This window comes from Acanthaster planci, linkage group LG01 (genome assembly GCF_054643075.1).
Source record: "Acanthaster planci isolate LZ-2023a linkage group LG01, COTS_SCS, whole genome shotgun sequence".
NCBI lineage: Eukaryota > Metazoa > Echinodermata > Asteroidea > Valvatida > Acanthasteridae > Acanthaster > Acanthaster planci.
Genome location: NC_141777.1, coordinates 30930497 through 30949521, shown reverse-complemented (window position 1 = coordinate 30949521; position 19025 = coordinate 30930497). Strand labels below are relative to the sequence as shown.

The window sequence follows — 19025 nt, the reverse complement described above, 5'->3', positions numbered from 1 at the left end:
ACTAAATTTCTGCTTCAAGTGGACAATTGAGGGCGCTCCGGCTATGGGCGGCCCTGCGAGGACGTACATTTTCAGATTTTTGGGATGGTGTCAATGTAGCACAAAATTAAAAATTTTGTTTCAAAGAAATACTTTCGGAAAGAATGTTGCACTTTTTTAGCTCAAAAGATCAATGGATGACAGAATATGGATTGAGAGAAATTTTCAGTTTTGTCAGGAAATTATAACATTTCTTGACTCCCCATAGACTTTTCAGATTTGTCGAGGTACATGTACTTACACAAACTTTTGTATTTTATTTTGGCATTGATTGTCCTTTTTTGCACTGTTGGCCGCTCATAGTGGACTACGTGCGTGCAACGTGCATTCCAAACAGGAAGTTGGGAGATTAATTTGGTTGCATGTGTTCACAGACAAGTGTTGTAAGCTGTCCAGCTTTGTGTTTTGTTGCAAGCTAACAGCTGAACGCCGATGATTTCCTTGGACCATGATATTGACGAACTTAACAATGCTATAGAAAGGTAATTCTCATCTGTCCTACAAATTTGGAGAAACTGAGTTCCAACTTGAAGATTTTTAAATTACACACAATCATGTAGGCATAGGCCTACATCATAGTTAATTTGAGTCAAGTCAAACTTTGAGCATATACGAACGTTAGTCATGCCAGTGCCTAGTCCTAGTTAGGCTACAGGTATCTCTCATTTAGTCGAATCCCCACAACCCAAGCAAGTACAAACAGTTTGTACTGTCAGCCCGTTCTGTTACTTTAGCCATGTCATGTGATGTAAGCCTTATCGTCAGATCACAATAGGGGCCTACTCACTGCATGGCCATGGGTGATTTTTCACAATGGTAGAAAGGCATTGTGGGAAGGAAAAGGGGCACTTTTTGCTCCTTTTTCCTTCCCACAATGCCTTTCTACCATTGTGCAATATCACTCATCTGGTCTGAAAAAAATGTTTGCTAAGTGAATATCTTCATGTTTCCCTGCTAATTTCATGTTGTTGCTTTCAGGTGGCAAATAAGCAAAGTGTAGGGAAAAATTCAGTGGCATCCGAACAGTGTGTGTGGAATTATTTCCCTAAAGTTAGCAGACAACCTTTTTAAACATGTTTAACCCTAACCCTCCTCAATCCTTCACCTGTTGGAGGACTGAGGAGTGTTAGGGTTAAGGTTGCTAATGTCAATGATGTAGTATGACTTAAAAAGTTGTAATATTCTGACTGTTGAATTATTCGTAATCTGGCTAACACATGCTTTGGCACACATAGATTCACTATGCCATAGCTTGGATGGCCTGATTGTAGCGCCATACTTGGGCTATCCCAGTTGTACATGTACATGTACGGTAGCACCCTACATGTATTTGAAACCGTCCCAGCTTTTTAGTTTGGACTGATGTTATAGTTACTGTTGGGGCATAACAGAGCCAGTAATGAAATTTTGTTTCCCTTCTTACAGAAGTTGTCAGAAACGAACACCTTGGCACGATGGGCGGAGACAAGAAAAAGTCACCGCCAGCCTCTACAGCCAGTGACAGCGCGAGAAAGCCGAAAGACTTCACTGATGCTGCTGTACAAACATCTCCTGAGCATGGCCCCACCAGTGGCAGTCACACCCGGCGATGCAGTTGCCTACGAGTGTTCCTACTTTCGGTGGTGATTGCGGTGCTGGCCGTGGTAACGGCTGTCATCCTCAAGGGCTATGAGATGAGGAGAATTGGGGAGATGATGCTGCGTGACAAGATTGGTGAGGAGGGCTATGCTATGTTCCAGAGCTACGACCGGGATGCGGACGGTTACCTGAGCCTGGCCGAATTTGAACCCCTGCTGAACAAGTTGAGCGCCCCTGACAATGTGGTAAGATTCAGTCAAGATCATAGTGCTGAGCAAGTTGAGCATCCCTGACAATGTGGTGAGATTTAGTCAAGATCATAGTACTGAACAAGTTGAGCACCCCTGACAATGTGGTGAGATTTAGTCAAGATCATAGTGCTGAACAAGTTGAGCACCCCTGACAATGTGGTGAGATTTAGTCAAGATCATAGTACTGAACAAGTTGAGCACCCCTGACAATGTGGTAAGATTTAGTCAAGATCATAGTGCTGAACAAGTTGAGCACCCCTGACAATGTGGTAAGATTTAGTCAAGATCATAGTGCTGAACAAGTTGAGCATCCCTGACAATGTGGTGAGATTTAGTCAAGATCATAGTGCTGAACAAGTTGAGCACCCCTGACAATGTGGTGAGATTCAGTCAAGATCATAGTACTGAACAAGTTGAGCACCCCTGACAATGTGGTGAGATTTAGTCAAGATCATAGTGCTGAACAAGTTGAGCATCCCTGACAATGTGGTGAGATTTAGTCAAGATCATAGTGTTGAGCATAATTATGTAGTTCATCAATGCACATGGTCCAACTAATTTAAAAATGTAGATTGATGTCAGTTTGGGCATTTAATGAAAGCAATGTTTATTGTTTTAGAATTCACTTTTTCCTTCAAAAAGTGCATAGATCCCGAAAGTAAAATGTTCCAATATCAGATTACATTTAACAGGCACCGTTTATAATAACATTGAATGCCAGATTACATCAATCAAAACATCAAACCTCTTTGACAGAAAAACAACAGAAAAATCTGTTAACAGAGTTGGAATTTTTCTTTTAAATGCTTAATTGCGTTCCACCCTTAGTAGCTGTGAATCCATACTCGAAAGTTTGTAATGGAGCCTCTGTCTAAAGCATTGATTTAAGCATCGGTGTCTTTGGGTATACATGCTCTTCTCCATGACAAGTGGCAAAAACTGGAACCATAACCCCATCATGCTCAATTCAGACATGACCTGAACTTCATGAGAAATGTATAGTTATCCCCTCTTCCTCCTTTTCTTCAGACTGGTGTACTGCTACTGTAGTTAAAATCACAAAGCACAAGCGCATTTTATCTCACCAGAAACCTACACATGTAGAACAATTTCTTCACATATATTCTGTTACATGTAATTGTATTATGTGCACAATCTCGAGATCCTTGTACCAAAACAACTTAGTCTGGACCCAGGTCTTTTGTATTTTGGTGTCAATTTAATTGAAGTCTAGAATGTACATGTAGGTGGATATGCAAAATCACCCCTCCTTAAAGTAAACATGTGTCTGCACGTGAATGCTTGCTGTCCCACCCAAATTACATTCCAGTGGGCTATTGTTGAATGTATAAGCATGTACATGTACCATTTAAATTATTCAGTCCTGGGAATCCAAATATGGGTAAAAATTTAGCAAATGATCCCAAGAATATGCAGAAAGAAGTAAGTTATGCATTTTCAAATCCAAAAGTAAAACTGAAGATCTGTTCTTTTCAATTTCTCACTTAGTATCACTGGCGTTCTCTTCCTGATAAGATTTCTGTTATTTTTACCCTGTATTTCTTTGTCTCATCACATTCTGAGCTTCAACAGAGTACAGATATTTCCTGGTGATTGATATCTTTGCATTTGTGTTCCTCAGCCTGTTGACTTTGATAGCTTCATGCAGGATGTTGACCCCTCGCAGGAGGTCCTCTCTATTGAGTCTCATTTCCAGCCACTCCTGCGAGAATCAATGAGCAAGGAAAGGGAGGGTTTATTTAGTGTAAGTTGTTTTTTCCATCAGTCTTCGGTGTGTTTATTGGGCCATTTGGTTTCCAATTTTTACCTATCAGTGTTATTAAAATGACAGATTTACAGAGTACTTGATTGGATTTCACTAACTCAGTCAAATTAACACATGAATTACATGTATGTGTCAATATTTGTGTTTAATGCATCAAGAAGTAAGAAAGATTTATTGGATCCAGGTGTTGTCCATTGTCTTGTTGTAGTAGTTTTTGTTTGCAATGATTATGATCTCTTCACATTTTGAAAAAGTATCTTGTCCGCTTGTTATTTGTATGTGCACAAAGACATTTACTTTTCTTGATACATTTTCTGTCAGTGAATGAATGTAGTCCTCCTATTATTTGGTTCATGGTTTTTTAGGGCGGAGGCGGTAGCCTCGCAGGACTTGATGCATGGAACAGCCCCTTCCGTTCCATGGCGGGCTTCGGCGTGCCGGAGTTTGCTGCATTCCTGCCCGAGGGCGCCCTGCCTGTGGGCCAGGTCTACGAGCTGGTCAAGTCTAATTTGAATGTGTTCAGCAACACTCTGTCCAGCAACCGCTACTACCCCCCTCGTGCAGTGGACCGAGAGTTGCTCATGCACAAGCTGCTGAGTATGTTGCACCCCCGTCCGTTCCTCCATACGCGCTTCGGTCCGCAAGGGGCCGCGGCTGTCGTCCGCGCTGAGAATGAGATATATGTGGATGTAGTCTTCAGGTATGTGAAAGCCTTGACTGGAAGATGTGGTACTTTGGATCCTAGAGGTTTTACATGTGTATATCTGAATATCTTTTGAGGTTTCCCACAAAAACTGTACAACTTTTGAACAATATTATTCATTATTTGTCCTCAATTTTCCTACCCGTGCATTTTCAAGTATTCTCCCCCCAAGTTTTCCTCTGTTTTCTAGAAAGTTCCAACACTTGCCTTGACCCTAACCTGTAGTCCGTAAGGAAACATTACTCGCATATTCTCAGCTCCCCTAAAAAGCATGCGTCTGTGTAACTTAGGCAAATAATCTGGCCAAACAAAACCCACTGGCCCCATTCAGATTTATCAGCGTTCGAGTGGCCAGGTCAAATGTTTTTCTGGAATTTTGAAAGAGAACGTGCTTGTCCTTTCATTCCCAGAACAAGTAATTGCCATGTGAACTTCATGACTACATGTAAATGAAAAAATAATAGTTGGGACTGATGTTGGAGCAGGCCAGCAAGTACATGTACACGTACATTGAAGCAAATCCTCATCTGCAAATGAGAAGTTGTCTAAGAAAAAGGCATAACTACTAGAGCAGTGAGCACGTGCCTCCTCCGCCCCCCCCAGCAGAATGGTGGCTGTGCCCCTGTCGTCAACTATATTTGAAATCTCAACATGAATACAACATGCATGTACTTGCAAGCTGCCTGTTCATTTGGATTCGGTACCCCCTTGTAAAAAATTGTGCGCTCATCAGATGTCCCTCCTTCTCCTGAATTTTTACCCAAGGAACACCGCTGCATTGTGCTGGGCAGTGGGCATTCACTGTACTTTTGGAAGTGTACATACTAAGTACATGTACATGTGCATTGTATGCAGTATTCCCATACAATCATATATCCCAGTCTGGATAAATGGTCCTCTTTTATTTGAAGGGCTCGTGTTTTGTACAGAACACTGTACATGTACAGTACACGCATGATGTGCAAATATATGACAAAGCATATTTACTTTAAAGCAACTTTATGGCAAGTCTTTTAGCACTTATTTGTTTAACTTTTCTGTCCTGAACACGCAACCACTTTTGCATGCTGATGCATAAGGTGCTTCAGAAGCAACAGCAGTTTTAGCTCTAGATCTTGGAAATGTCATGATTTTTTTCTAATAAGCATTAAAATTTGATCTTTTGCAATAACTTTATTCCAAATCATCAGTGCAGTATTATCGGAAACATGATAACTTGACTTGGGATATTTAAAAAGGCAGAAACTATTTTCCAGAAATGTTACTGCTTCTTGTATTCCATAGATTGTACGCAATATGCATTGCTGGTTTGTCATCCAATCCAATAATGCCAGGCAATACTGTTGAAAGGGTTTATTATTTATGACATATCCTCAGTTCATGCAACGTGAACATTTGAAAAGAATCCAGGTTGAAGCTTCTGCAGTCTCTCCAAGGTCGCTGATTATGGGCTTGATCAGCCCGCATGTACCGTACACTACCTTGCTTTTCACTCCCAGGAATGATTATCATTATGTGTAGGTGTGTGATCAATGTCTTTGACCAAGGGCAAACCAATTATCCCATTGAGACTGTGAGTAGATCTTTTATAACCCTATGGGATGCTCTCTATTAAGTGATTGAGCTCAAGTCAATGGTACTAAACAATACCAGTACCTTTGGAAGAAAACAAAATCACCTGTTCACATTTTGCTTTTGCGATCTGGCAGATGTACCGTTATGTGTAACTTCAGGCAATATTCTGGTTTCCATATATATGTAAGTCATGTGACCTACACATCTGAGATTGCCAGAAGTGCAGCCCTTATGAATATAAAAAAGAAAGCATTTGCCTACAACCAATCAGACTACTCAAATACTAGAAGTGGTACACAAAACAAAAGATGACATCGACTTGTAAAAAGGGCTCCCTCTAGAGATGCAAAGCAAACTTTGTTTTTTCAAACTTGGAATTTAGGATGATACTTTCACTAATGTTGACCAGGAATACTTATATTAAGAAAACTTTATTTTCGGAAAATCTGTTTTCCACATTCACAAACCTCTTCACTACAGGTAAATACATGTACATGTAAACAGGAGAGATGGACATGTAACTGTGCAAACGGTGGTATTTAACCAGATTTTATCAAAGCTAAAGTTGTGTCATTTTCTACTGGTACATGTAACAAGTAAACTCATGCCATTCAGACATCCACTGAGTTATTTTCCTCTTCTCAGTAAGTGCTGTTAAACCTTCTTTCAATGACATTTACATTCTTGCCTCAGTGGGATATATTACCCCAGCCCAAGTACCTACATACATAAGTACACATACATGTACACATGGTGCTTGTATATGTTACAAGCACATTCCTCTAGTTGGAAATTTGGATCGTAATTTACCAAACATGATAGGAATGAAAACATTGTTTCACTCCACAGATCTGCATTGACAGGTTGCTCCAAAATATTTTTGAGTTTTAGTAAAATATTGAAGTCCATAAAGACAACCCAGTGGAAGGTTTTGATGCTGGCTGGATGTCTGCTTCAGTGGCTTTTGATAATAGCTTTTAAGTTAATTCATCTAAATTTTTCAAATGTCCTTGTGTTAAAACTGATAACGATGATGACGGCAATGGCGATGTTGATCATTGTTGTGGCGCGGGGGAACTACAGTGTAATTAATCCTCCTGAATCTGTTATAGGATTAGGCTTTGTCATCTCATGAAGGAATTTTTTAAGCCTTGGCGATCAAAAGCCAATTGTTGGTTTTAGAAATAAAGACTTGGAAACCGTCAGACTGTTGTGATGCATGGATGAAATCTGAATATCTCTCTGGCTTTTTAGCACTATCATGTCACACATTTGCAATTTGAAGGTTTCTACAGTGGAATTTTTTCGATGAAAACCTCCAATATGGACCTTTCTGTACCAGAAAGTCTCATTTTCAATTTTTGTTTCACTATTTTATTGAGTATTTCCTGCTTTTTGCTATTTATACTAAATTTTCTCTCATTTGGTGATTCATTGCTATGTGCATGTAAGTTTGTAGCATTAAGTAAGCAAGTAACCTTACTCAGAAATGTTTTCAGTGCATTAATTCTGGGTTCACAATTTGAACAGAAAAACCTATGCACTGATCCCATGTCTTCCCTTGATGGCATAATAGCAACAGCGCCCTCAGTTGTCCAGGAAAGTGTGGACAACTTTGAATATTTGATAAAAAGTACACATTGCCAAAGCATTTAAACCAATAGGAATGTACATGTACAGGTAAAATAAGTTTCATACATGTACATTAATCACTTGCTGCCGGGGAGCCCCGTTTCGAGCACTGAGGGTTTATACGCAGAGCCAGGGTGCCCAAGGTGGGATAAAAGAGCTGGTCCATGTAACAAAAGACTATACTCGGAACAAAAGACCTGCTGCTGGGAATTGCCATCATTTTTTGGCTTGCATTTTTTAAAGGTAATCCGTCACTGTTTTTTAACAGTATACCACCATTTTGGGCATAGCGCGCCTGCGGATTAGCACTGCTGACAAAATGCTCCAGGGCCCCACTGATGAGCGACACAGCACCGCTGCATGCTAATCCAGCCGCATTCGAAAAGATGCCACTCGCATTCACTGGGGACAAAGGAAGTTATGCAACAACTCACAATTCTGGGCTCTCTTTATAGGGCGTCAGGCCTGGCTGAAATATACAGGAGTCAATGAAAGTTACCTGCTTAGATCAGCCACCAAACAGTCATTCGTGTGGGTGTAAACCAAAGATCGTATAGCGCCGAAGGCTCAAGATGGATTACTCTGTCCAAAAGGTGTAATTACCATGGGCGCCATTTGAGCAAGCGATACGCCTGCGCAGTTTACGGTAATGCTCGGGCATAGGCTCACCCGGTGCACATGCCTGTCGCGGCGCCTGCGCATTAATGTGCATTGCGCAGGTGTATCGCTTGCTCAAATGGCGCCCATGCGATTACAACGTTTAACGTGTGCTCACGGTGAAGTTTGCCATCTTGCGCTGCTTTGCAGCGCTATATGATCTTTGGTGTGAACGTCAATTAAATGAAGTGATGAATTTTGGAAGAATTTTGAAAACTGACAATCGCCCGTATGTGTGCACTGTATTTTTAAAAGCACCGGGCAGCATGTGGTTAAAGAAGAGTATAAAGTTGCAAGGACTTGAGTTAGAGTTGAGTCACTTTTATGGTTGAGCAAAATGACCTGTGAATGGATTTGACTTGGAAAAATGACTCATGACTTAAATGAATTAGTCTTTGAGGATGACACCAACATTATTTTGTTAAAATAGAAATAGCAAGGGAAATATCTTCCTCAAATGTGCTGTCAGTTTACAAAATCCCAGATTTCTACTTTCCTTATCATACCGGCACCAATGTTTTATCATTAGAAATATCAGCATCTTTTGATGGAAAACATGAAGTACGATATGTCAGACCTGTCTTGCAAAACTAAAATCTCAGTCCCATTGACAGCTTTTAGTTCATAGGCAGGGGTATAAACATCAACTCCCGTATCAGACAGGTGTTCTAGAGTCACATTGAGCCAAATAGAATTAAGAGCAACTTGGGTCAACCCAATTAAATATTGCTTACAGACACATGAACTGAATACATTAATTTGCATCTGGTTCCGCCCATGAAAAGAGCAATATCGAAAAACCAAGTCATGTTGGTGTCGTTTCAAGTACCTTCAAGTGTCGATCTTTTGCCTGCTAGCGCACCTGCTGACTCCTGATTGTTTTAGACATCGAACTTTTGGCATTCTTAATCCAAAACTAACCTACTCACCAGCACAGACATCTCAACCACTTGATCAGATAGCTCATTGGGATGAACAACCAATTATGTTACAACACTTCTTGTGGTAATGATGGTCCTTGTGAAAGTGCATAGTTATTATTGGTTTCCTTGACCTGATAGATCTATCTTCTGTGCATGCACCTTGGGCACAAATTACCCTACCTTCATCTCAGCCCTCGTAATTAGGCCAACTTTCTCAGCCACCATTTATTATTCAAAACGGGACCAAGGAAAATGTTTGTGCAGTGAGGGTGAGATCTTCATAGTAAATTTTGCTTCTCCATACATGTAACTGAATACATGTACATGTACTTCTGCTTGAACCCAGCAATTTGGACAGTCCTAGAAAGAATTGAAAGATCCTTGTGATTAATTGGACTTGTTGCAAGATAACAGGGACAACCATGAAATATTCCACACTCTGCAGCTTTCATTGTTGGAGATCATTAATTGATATGAGAAAACACCCTGCTCCATTTAAGCACAAAGCAGCTCTTCTGAGTGGTAGTGCTGCTGCTTAATTAATGAGAAGCTTAATTTTTAACGGAAAGTTACCTGCAGCTGATTTCACAAAACCTGAGTGTTATTTTGCATCATGCGAAAGCCACCTGCCACAAATTTGTAGTGGAGCTGTGCAGTGCACATGTATGCACTTATGATTGTTTTTTAAAAATTTGTAGCTGCGTGTTTTAATTATTTTCAACGTCTTGGACAAGGATGATCATGCGAGGGTTGTTCTTTTGCCATTTTGCAGTGGTAATTGAACAGCCATTGAATTGGAAAGATTTGCTTTGTCTTTCTTTATTGGAGCCGGGCAATAAATTTCACAATTTTCTCACTCTCGTAAGAAGTTCCGAGCATCTCATACAAGCATTAACAAGTTCATCATCATAATACACAGGCCCATAAAATATTTCATTTCTGATCTGTTTGGCGCGACTTATTCCACCTAAAATGACAGCAGAAGTTACACCATAATTTGTTGTGTAAGTCACAGACTTAACCACTCAGCACCATAGGATGTGTACTTAATATCTGGCTGTGTATCTGTGATTGAGATACAACTGAGAGGTTAAAATGCCAAGTGTGCCTGGACTCACCTCCTACTTGCATTAATCTCCCATTTGTTTCCACGTCTGCACAAAGTCTAAAGAGTGAGGCAGAGTGGCAGACCTGTACTGGGCTTGAACTTGGTTGTTCCATACATGTAGGTACATGTACATGTACATGTAGGTACATGTACATGTACATGTAGGTACATGTACATGTACATGTAGGTACATGTACATGTACATGTAGGTACATGTACATGTAGGTACATGTACATGTACATGTAGGTACATGTACATGTACATGTAGGTACATGTACATGTACATGTAGGTACATGTACATGTACGCCCCAGATGTTAAAAATTCTTGTACATACTGTTCAAATCACTGTGGTGAATTAGAATTAGAATTTGTGGTGTTTAGCTGTGCATCAAAATTTGGCCCACGGAGCTTGTCTTTTTTGAAAGTCAAATGATATGGCCTAAAATAACACTGTCCCCAAGTGTTTAACTTTCATGAAATGTGTCAATTTCATGGGCAACTTACATTTACATGTTGGCTATACAATATGGCATGAGTGGACTTATACCACTTTGTAAAGTTTTGTGATTATCAGTCCTGGCTTCCAGACTTATTGCTCATGGCAAAACAGCTAAACAGTCAACTTTTTACAGTTAGTCTGACTGTACGTGTAGGTCTCAGAGAACATTTAAGGGGTTATGCAGTGCACTAGTGGCGTGGAGAGAAGAACCAAATTTTCAATTGGATGTAAGTTCATACATGTACATGTATGTCACATATTTTCATGTACCATCTGTATTCATATGCAGTAAGTGATGTAATGACCTGAACAAGATGGCATTCGGAGTACATTTCTGTCAGGACAGGATGACTACTCTAACAGGCTTTCATTGAAAGGGAATACAGTTTGGATATCTAGAGGCATGGAGAAAAACATTTACTTCATCAATTGCAACATTTTGGTCAACCAAATTGTTTTGCCATTTGCCTGGCAAAGTTTCTGAATCCACCATGCAGGAGAGCAGTGAAACATGTGCGTTCTTTGTCAAGGAAGATTAAGGTTCTGGGCTGTAGTGTATACTCCTCTATCCTGCTATTTGATCAATTATCACGCATTTGAATATTTTCAAAATACTCAATTAAATGGAAGATTGAATATTCAAATAATCCACTATCTGATAGACTCGGCCCTAATTTGGTTTTCTCTTCTTTTTTTTGTCAGGATCCATGCAGAGTTTCAGCTGAATGAGCCTCCCTTGAATCCTTTCTGGTTCACCCCAGCTCAATTCACCGGTAACCTCATCATCAGACGAGACTCTTCTCACATTGAGCATTTCCACCTCTATGTTCCCAGCAACAAGAGCCTCAATGTTGGTAAGAAGCAGGGACCAACAAGTATCTTTGAGACAGAAGGGGTAAAAGAATCCTCAAACCTAGGGATGTGTTTGGAATCCAGGTTAACCACTTAACGCTGGGTGAAAAATTCCCTTGAATTACACATTGCCAGGCGTTTTTTAAAAATAATTTTGATTTTGACATTCATATTCACCATACTTTTATAGGAAAAAAATCATCCAAGAAATGCGTGTCATGTAATGAGAGTCAGAAGGCAATGAAGCGTGGTGGGGCGCTTTAAAAAATATGCCATTGTTTTGTTTATTATGGTGTTACATAACAGCTTCTTTGTTCGCCCTCAGCCCTGCCAGGAATGACAAACAATGGGCGGGCTGGGCAATTTTTGAAAATTCTGACTTTCAGCTAATTTTTGTGGTGACAGGTCACCTTTTGGTTTTGAAACAGATTAGTAGGTACTGCTGAAGCAGATAATTTTTGTCATTTGCATTAAAAACACCTTTATAGTGCTGACGTTTGGTGTGCCTGTGCGTACTTGCTTCAATAGTGAGTTTCTTTTTGAAAAAATGTAAATTCTAATGTTATCCAACAGAGTCACACTATCGGTGTAGTTTCATGGTGTCGCACCTGTGAGTGCTGCCAAAATTTGAGAAAATGTTTTTAAGTTTAGTTCAGGGAGGTAACCTTTGATCAAGCATTCAGTTATCAGAGGTTCTCAACACTGTAGTCACACTTTGTTTGAGCTGGCCACAGACATGTAACTTTTATTTGGCACTGTAAGTTTAAATTGACTGGATTTGATCCGCAGAGTTGACCCTTACAAGATGAGTGGTAAAATGGTCAAGATAATTTCACCACACAGAAGCACCTCCTGTCACACCGCGTGTTGATGAAGGGCCAACTTTAAGTTCAAAGGTCACAGATGTGTATTTCCTTCCTTTTGTGCCGCAGACATGGAGTGGATGAACGGCCCCATGGAAAATGAGAATATGGAGGTAGACATCGGCTTCATGCCACAATTGGAGCTGACTATCTCCAGTCCCTCCAGCCAAATCTCAGTTCTTGGGGAGGACGGGGAGGTTCTACAGGAGGCCAAGCCACCAGCAAATGACCTGCTGAACGGCAACATAATCTGGAATACCGAAATCTCCATGGAAAGTGCATTCTTAATACTAGAACGCCATTTCTATCCATTTAAAAAAGTGAGTCATTTATTGCCTTATTTTCTACTGAAAAGAGGATGTTGTTGACTGGACTGCATTGTAATTTATAATTCAAATCTCCGAAACACAAAAGGGCAGTTCAGAATTATTACCTAAAATGTGTTTTTTTAAAATTAAAGTAACAAACAGTACTTACAACTGCCCATGTACATTTTAATTCAGTTGTTTCTCAAGGGAATAAGTACTGTTTGTGCTTGGCCGGTTAAAACCAGTTCAGGACAATGGAGGCTGATAATGCCCAAGGGCCTATCACGTTTCATGAAAATGGTATTACAATAAATTTTCAGGAACTGCTCTTATACCAGGGATACTTGAGATGCGTGTTCAAAATAAAACAGCATTAACCCTAACAGTCCCAAATCCTTCAATTTCAGTATAATTTTGCATACACCCTGGGGAGTTAGGGTTAATATATGAGGAATTACAAGGCCTCAAATTCTCTGAAATCTATATCTGCATTTTCAGAATTGCTGCTCTCACTATGGTGGCTGTCGCTTGAGTGGAAATAAACAGTGTGGTTTTGTTTATAAATCACACCTGATCTCCACGCTCTGTCATGTCTGTAATAGTTTTCAGTAATAATTTTATGAGGTGATTGACAGAATATACTGTTCCGGCTAATTAACTCCTCATGAACTTATTCTTACCTTTACACTGTTAAGCAGGTATTGTTTGCATATTACAGAGCAAAGTGGTCGTCCAGTCTGCACTATTTATAATTTGCTGAGTCAGTACTAAAAGGTCTTGAAGACAGTCACATTACTTTTGGCGTTTACTCCCTTGGCCTTAATACTCTGACTGACCGTTTTATGGGTACAACTTGGCCCAACATACTTCAATTTCACCAGATCTTCTTGCTTGATTTCTAGCGTATAGCAGTATTTATCATTACGGACTTCTATTACAAGTTTTCCTCAAGGATATCACAGTGCTTACGCGGAAAATAAGACTTTTTTGCTAATGTGTTGATGCGGTTGTGTTTAACTCCTTTAAAGCAAGAGAAACCTAGAAACGGATAGTTTGTTGACCTCTCTAACATGGATGCTACAGACACCCACCTGACTCCTTGTGCATGAACTGAGAAAAATTAAGATACTTAGTATTTCTTGCTTTAGTTTTAAATATTACATTTTGGGCTGTGTAATATAAATGGGTTCTGCAGGTGAAATTTTTCAAAACTTTCTTTGTTCTTTCCCTATCAATAAAATGCCAGGTGCCTTATTTGCCATTTTCTGAAGCTTTCAAGCGTGCAGCTGTAGAGAGTAAACTGGTTCACACCATTCTTCTTTGGGGGTCCCTCGATGACCAGTCCTGCTGAGGTGAGATTGTGATGGGAAAGAAAGGATTGTAGCTCTTGACAGGTTTTTTCCTCCAACTGAAATAAATCTGGTCTTTAGTTTTTTCACTACAGTATTCCTTCATTTTTTTTTTTTATAGAAAAAGGAAGGCGTGGATTTGTTGTAACACTATCAAAGGGTGCCATGGCGTTGTGTATTTATGTTAATCTCAAGAGTTGGCATGTTTTCCACAAAAATTTAACCTCATAATGTCTACATTTCCCCTTTCTCTAAGCATACCCTTCCCTGTAAATAAGCACTAGTTATATTCATTATTGTGATATCATGGTCTTTTAGCTGACCTGTTGAAAAAATTATAGTCTTAGTTTATAGTAAGCAAGTTTCAGTTCACGTTGTTGCTTTGTTTTGTGTTAGATTATTTTTAATGATTTCATTCACTGTAAGTTGGTTAATTTAACAGTCGTGCTGCCTCACAAGTATGGAAATCTTTTCGTCTACCATCATTTGCTCACCAGGTTCGGGGCGGACTCTTCGAGAGACAGCTCTCGAGAGTTCGCCCGTCCTCGCTCTCTTGGAGGAGCACTTCATCAGCACCTGGTCACTGGTCGCTGATCTGGAGAAGATGAAGGAGGAGAAGACAGGGGACCAGACGGGGATGACTGAAGTGGCCCGGCTGGCTTCACATTGTCTGAATTCCTACTCGTGAGTCCACTCGTTTGTAGATACTCAATGATAAACATTAGGCTAGCAGACAGGATTACAGATCCCGAATTCAGCAAGAGGAACAGGGGGAAATTTTCAAGGAGGAGGTGATGATTTGGCTGAAGGCATTGTAAGACCTTTTGTTCTGATGGCTCATGAATGTATTTATTTATCACAGGAAGGAGGAACAGCCTTTGTTGGTCAATTAATATAAAAATAAGTGATGCTAATAGAAGTTACAATCCATGCAATAACAGCCTTTCCATTGCAGGACGGTTTTCACTGTGTATCTGCTATTTGCACTACTTGTAGTCACCTGTAGTGGGTTGGGGAAAATATTCTACACTGACCTGCATGCAGCAGTTTTTAGATTTCCTATCAATTGTTGTAGTGTGAAGTGATTCGTTACACATTTTGAATGGATTACACAGTAAAATTTCCCATCCTTTTTATTATCGGGGACACTTTCGTGGGTAAATTGAAAAAGAAAGAATTACATTCCACTGTTTGACCAATTTTGAATTTTTTGTCTCCATCAAATTTGCTGGCATTACACTGGCAGTCTCATGCATGAAAACTATGAAAGTATGAATTATACTTTTTTAAAATCACCAGGTCAATGGTTGGTTTCTTTGTACAAACATCACCTATAAGTTGTTACAGACAGGGCAGCTATACAAGCAACTTTCTTTCGGGAAAATGTACAAAAACACGCACCTCTGAAATGTTACTTACTGTTTAAATGACCCTTAAATATGAATTGCTTTTTGAATCCTTATTTGCATTTGGTAAGATGATGTAACAAACCTAAGGGTCTTATGAAGGTATTTTTTTTGTATTTTTAACACTGCCTGCATGTAATGTTATATCTGATGGAAACTTTACATATATTCAGTCAAATTAAATATTGGCACAAACCTGTGTACCATAACCTTTCATGTGACACATTCTTATCGTTTTTTAGGATTTGCAAAGTTTACTCCTTGGTCCGTTGGTTGTCTGTATTGCCTTATCCAATATTTCCAGCCTCGCACATTATCTTCCAAAAGTCCTTGATAAAAAATTGACAAAGTAACTCATAGAGGACTTTCATCTTAATGGGACTCTAATAATTAACGAGCCCAGTTATGGTTTCGTCTGTTTACAGTTTCCCTGTACAAATACTAGTCTTACTTCCTAATGGCACAGTAGTGCACAGCATCAACGCTAATGATCTTCTGGACATGGGCCAAGAACCCCCCAGCATCTCACAGTAAGTCACTGCTGTCAATTCCATGGGTATTTTCTCCCTGCCTAGACGTCATCCTTTCTAATACCCATTTTATATTTTAACTCATCTCAGGGTTCATGGGCAGTGCGACTTGAGGTTATCCACATGAGTTTGTGACCTTCACTGCGCTTCAGTTTTAAAGCTTCTGTTTCGTGTTTAATGTGCTTTCAAGATGCCCTTTTAGTGAATTAAGTGTTCATTGGAAGCATGCAAAGGCATTGAAATGAGCCTGGAAACAAAGAAATCAGCCGTGTAGAGATTGTTTTCGGACTTGTCTTACTTCACTTAACTGAGCAAATGTTGGAAACTCCTTCTGGACAGCTTTCAGTGAATTCTGTGATGTACATGGACACAAGGTCTTTCCTGCTCAGAATTAATTTATTCTGTTTATCAAAGTCTTCTTCATTTTCCTTATGTAATGTTGAGATATTTTTCATGTAAAATTATACATTCTCATTTTCTTTTGGGAGAAGTATCATTTGTACAGTGTTTGGTTGTGGTCTTGGCTCGTTGGGATGCTTGCAACTAACCATACTCATCTGGAAGCTATTTTTCTGCATTCGTGCCAAGAATTTGTATCCAATGAAACATGAGCTTCCAGTTTACTTTTATTTTGTTTTGTTTTGCTTTATTTGTTTACATCTGCAGGGTTTTTTCAGATCCTCTGGTAGTGGCCTACGTCAGTTTCCTAGAGACAGGGCTAAATAAAGCAAAAGAATTCCAGTAAGCGGCAACTCCTGTAAAAAAGGTGCAGTTCAAATCATTGGCAAAGACAAAAGTGATTTACTCTCATGATTTATGCTAGGGCCTTTGTCCAAACTTTGGCTTCATTTCTGCTGTGTCTGCATCACAGGCTCCACTGTTCGTTTCAGACATTCCCTGTAGAAACTGAGGGGAATTACTACAAATACAAACTCTTGCTGGACATTAACCCTTTTATTTGACGCTCCTATGAATGCATCGAATCAGAAGATCGAAACTTCAAGAAGCTAATTTCTTTTAATTTTGAAACTTGATCCTGAATTCAAAGAGAGAGAAAAACTAATAATGAAAGATGTGGAAAAGCTGTACTTCCCACAGGTTTCACTTAGCCAATCAGAGTCAGGCAATTCATACCACAGAAGGAAAAGAATTGTTGGATTTGAAGATATTTGACATGTAAGAATGCAAACTCTGGCAAGAAGTCTGAACACTCTGACGGTACCTTCTGTAGCATACTTCCTGGTTGTAACTAACTGCAGGTATTAAAAAATGCATGCATAGATTTGACTAATGCTTGACTCGTCTCTGTGTCGCACATTGGACATCAATCACATCAAATGCCATGTCCTGATGAAGTTTGAATAAGTTTTTGAAAGTTAGGAACGAGTTGAGTCTCAACTGATAAATTTGTGGTAACGTAAATCTTATGGTAAAATGGACTTAAAATGGAATAACAAATGTAGTGAATGCTGCCTTTTCCCCCAATTCAATCACATACTTTTGAAATGCGTATAAGTGCAGTACATTTTATTTTCAAACTTTTTATTACTATTTATAATTGCTTTATTACCGCCCACAACATAGTTTATTTATATTTTGTCACAGAACATAAACACGTTTAGTACAGTTTATCAGAACGATAGTAGCAGTTGTTAACAAGCACTCAGTCTTAAAAGTTAAGTCTTACATTGATTATGTACATGTATATTGCACAACAGTTTTAAGACATTTATACAGAGTGACTTAATAAGTGCTTTTCCTCCAAACTAAGGGCCTTTTTTTTTACAATGCAGAGATGTGTGGAGTGTATGTTGTCTCTGTGAAGTTAAGGGATGAAACTAACCTACATGTAAATTATCAAAATTCTTGTGAAACAAAATTAAGTAGTTCTGGCCCAAAAAATTGTTCATGTTTAAATTCTGTACAGTAACTACATTCATACAACTTTTCTGTCACATTTAGGTCATAAATTAAGAAATTTCAGTACACCAAGTTGATATCTGACATCATCTCAAGAACTAAAAGCTACATGTATGTGTATTACTGTCTTTTTAAGGTTCACAAGACTCAGCAAATCTTTTTTATTGAGAGCATTTTTTTTCAGTTTTGTGTACACAGTTTTTAAAAAACAGTTCCTTAGAAAAACTTAGGCTTTGAAGATTTAATTTAAACGTCCATCCATATTTAGTTCCAGAATTACACCTTACAACTACCCCATCAGTGACAATATCTGAATACAATTTAGTGTAAGAATATTTCATTGTTGGGTTCAATTTTATAGAGCTTCAGGGCAGGATGAAATGACCACAGAATTCAGCCTGTCTTGCCATTATGGCACGTGGCATTTGGAAAGATCATACTTTTGCTTTCCACGTTTTTTCTTGGGTTAGCAGATGTGTGTTAAATGAGCTCTATCAAATTGGCCCTGGTCGTGGCGTCTGTGTATTTATGAAGACTTGGTCATAAACCACTCACACTGTTGGCTGACCAAGTCAGATGGTTTCACATAGCACCACAGTTGAGTCATTATCATGAAGTAGATGAAGTATTCCTGCATTGCACAATATCCCCTAATGATCAATACTAGGACTATAGTTTATCTGCTATTTCAACATGACTAGGAAAAGAGAATAAAACAACAGGCAACCTTAATATTAAACTAATGCGGTATTACAAATCGCATTTTGTATAAATTATGGGTTTTTTGCAAATGTAGTTACATCTGTCATATTTCCTTACTTCGTTTTGTAGCTAATGTTAATAAAGGACACAGTCAACTGAACGTTAACAAAGTGAACATTTTATGCTGATGCTCTAAGGTGCTTGTTGGTAATAATATTGACGGCGGACAAAATTTCAATTTTCACAGTCCGAAAACCACTTAGTGTATGTTTGGAATGTTATTGAGTGATGGATTTGAACACATTTTCATACCCTGTTTTTTGGCACTTAAATACGCTGAT

General features: G+C 39.1%; 1 protein-coding gene across 1 annotated transcript; it reads left to right on the top strand.

Annotated features, from left to right (window-relative positions):
- The first annotated feature begins 60 nt into the window (after positions 1–60).
- Positions 61–18854, top strand: selenon (selenoprotein N). The gene is made up of 10 exons (XM_022230307.2): positions 61–521; positions 1465–1862; positions 3511–3633; positions 4020–4354; positions 11457–11608; positions 12539–12789; positions 14024–14129; positions 14624–14810; positions 15958–16062; positions 16729–18854. The coding sequence occupies exons 2-10, from the start codon at positions 1494–1496 to the stop codon at positions 16805–16807; spliced, it is 1707 nt and encodes a 568-aa protein (XP_022085999.2). The 5' UTR covers positions 61–521; positions 1465–1493; the 3' UTR covers positions 16808–18854.
- Positions 18855–19025: the final 171 nt, after the last annotated feature.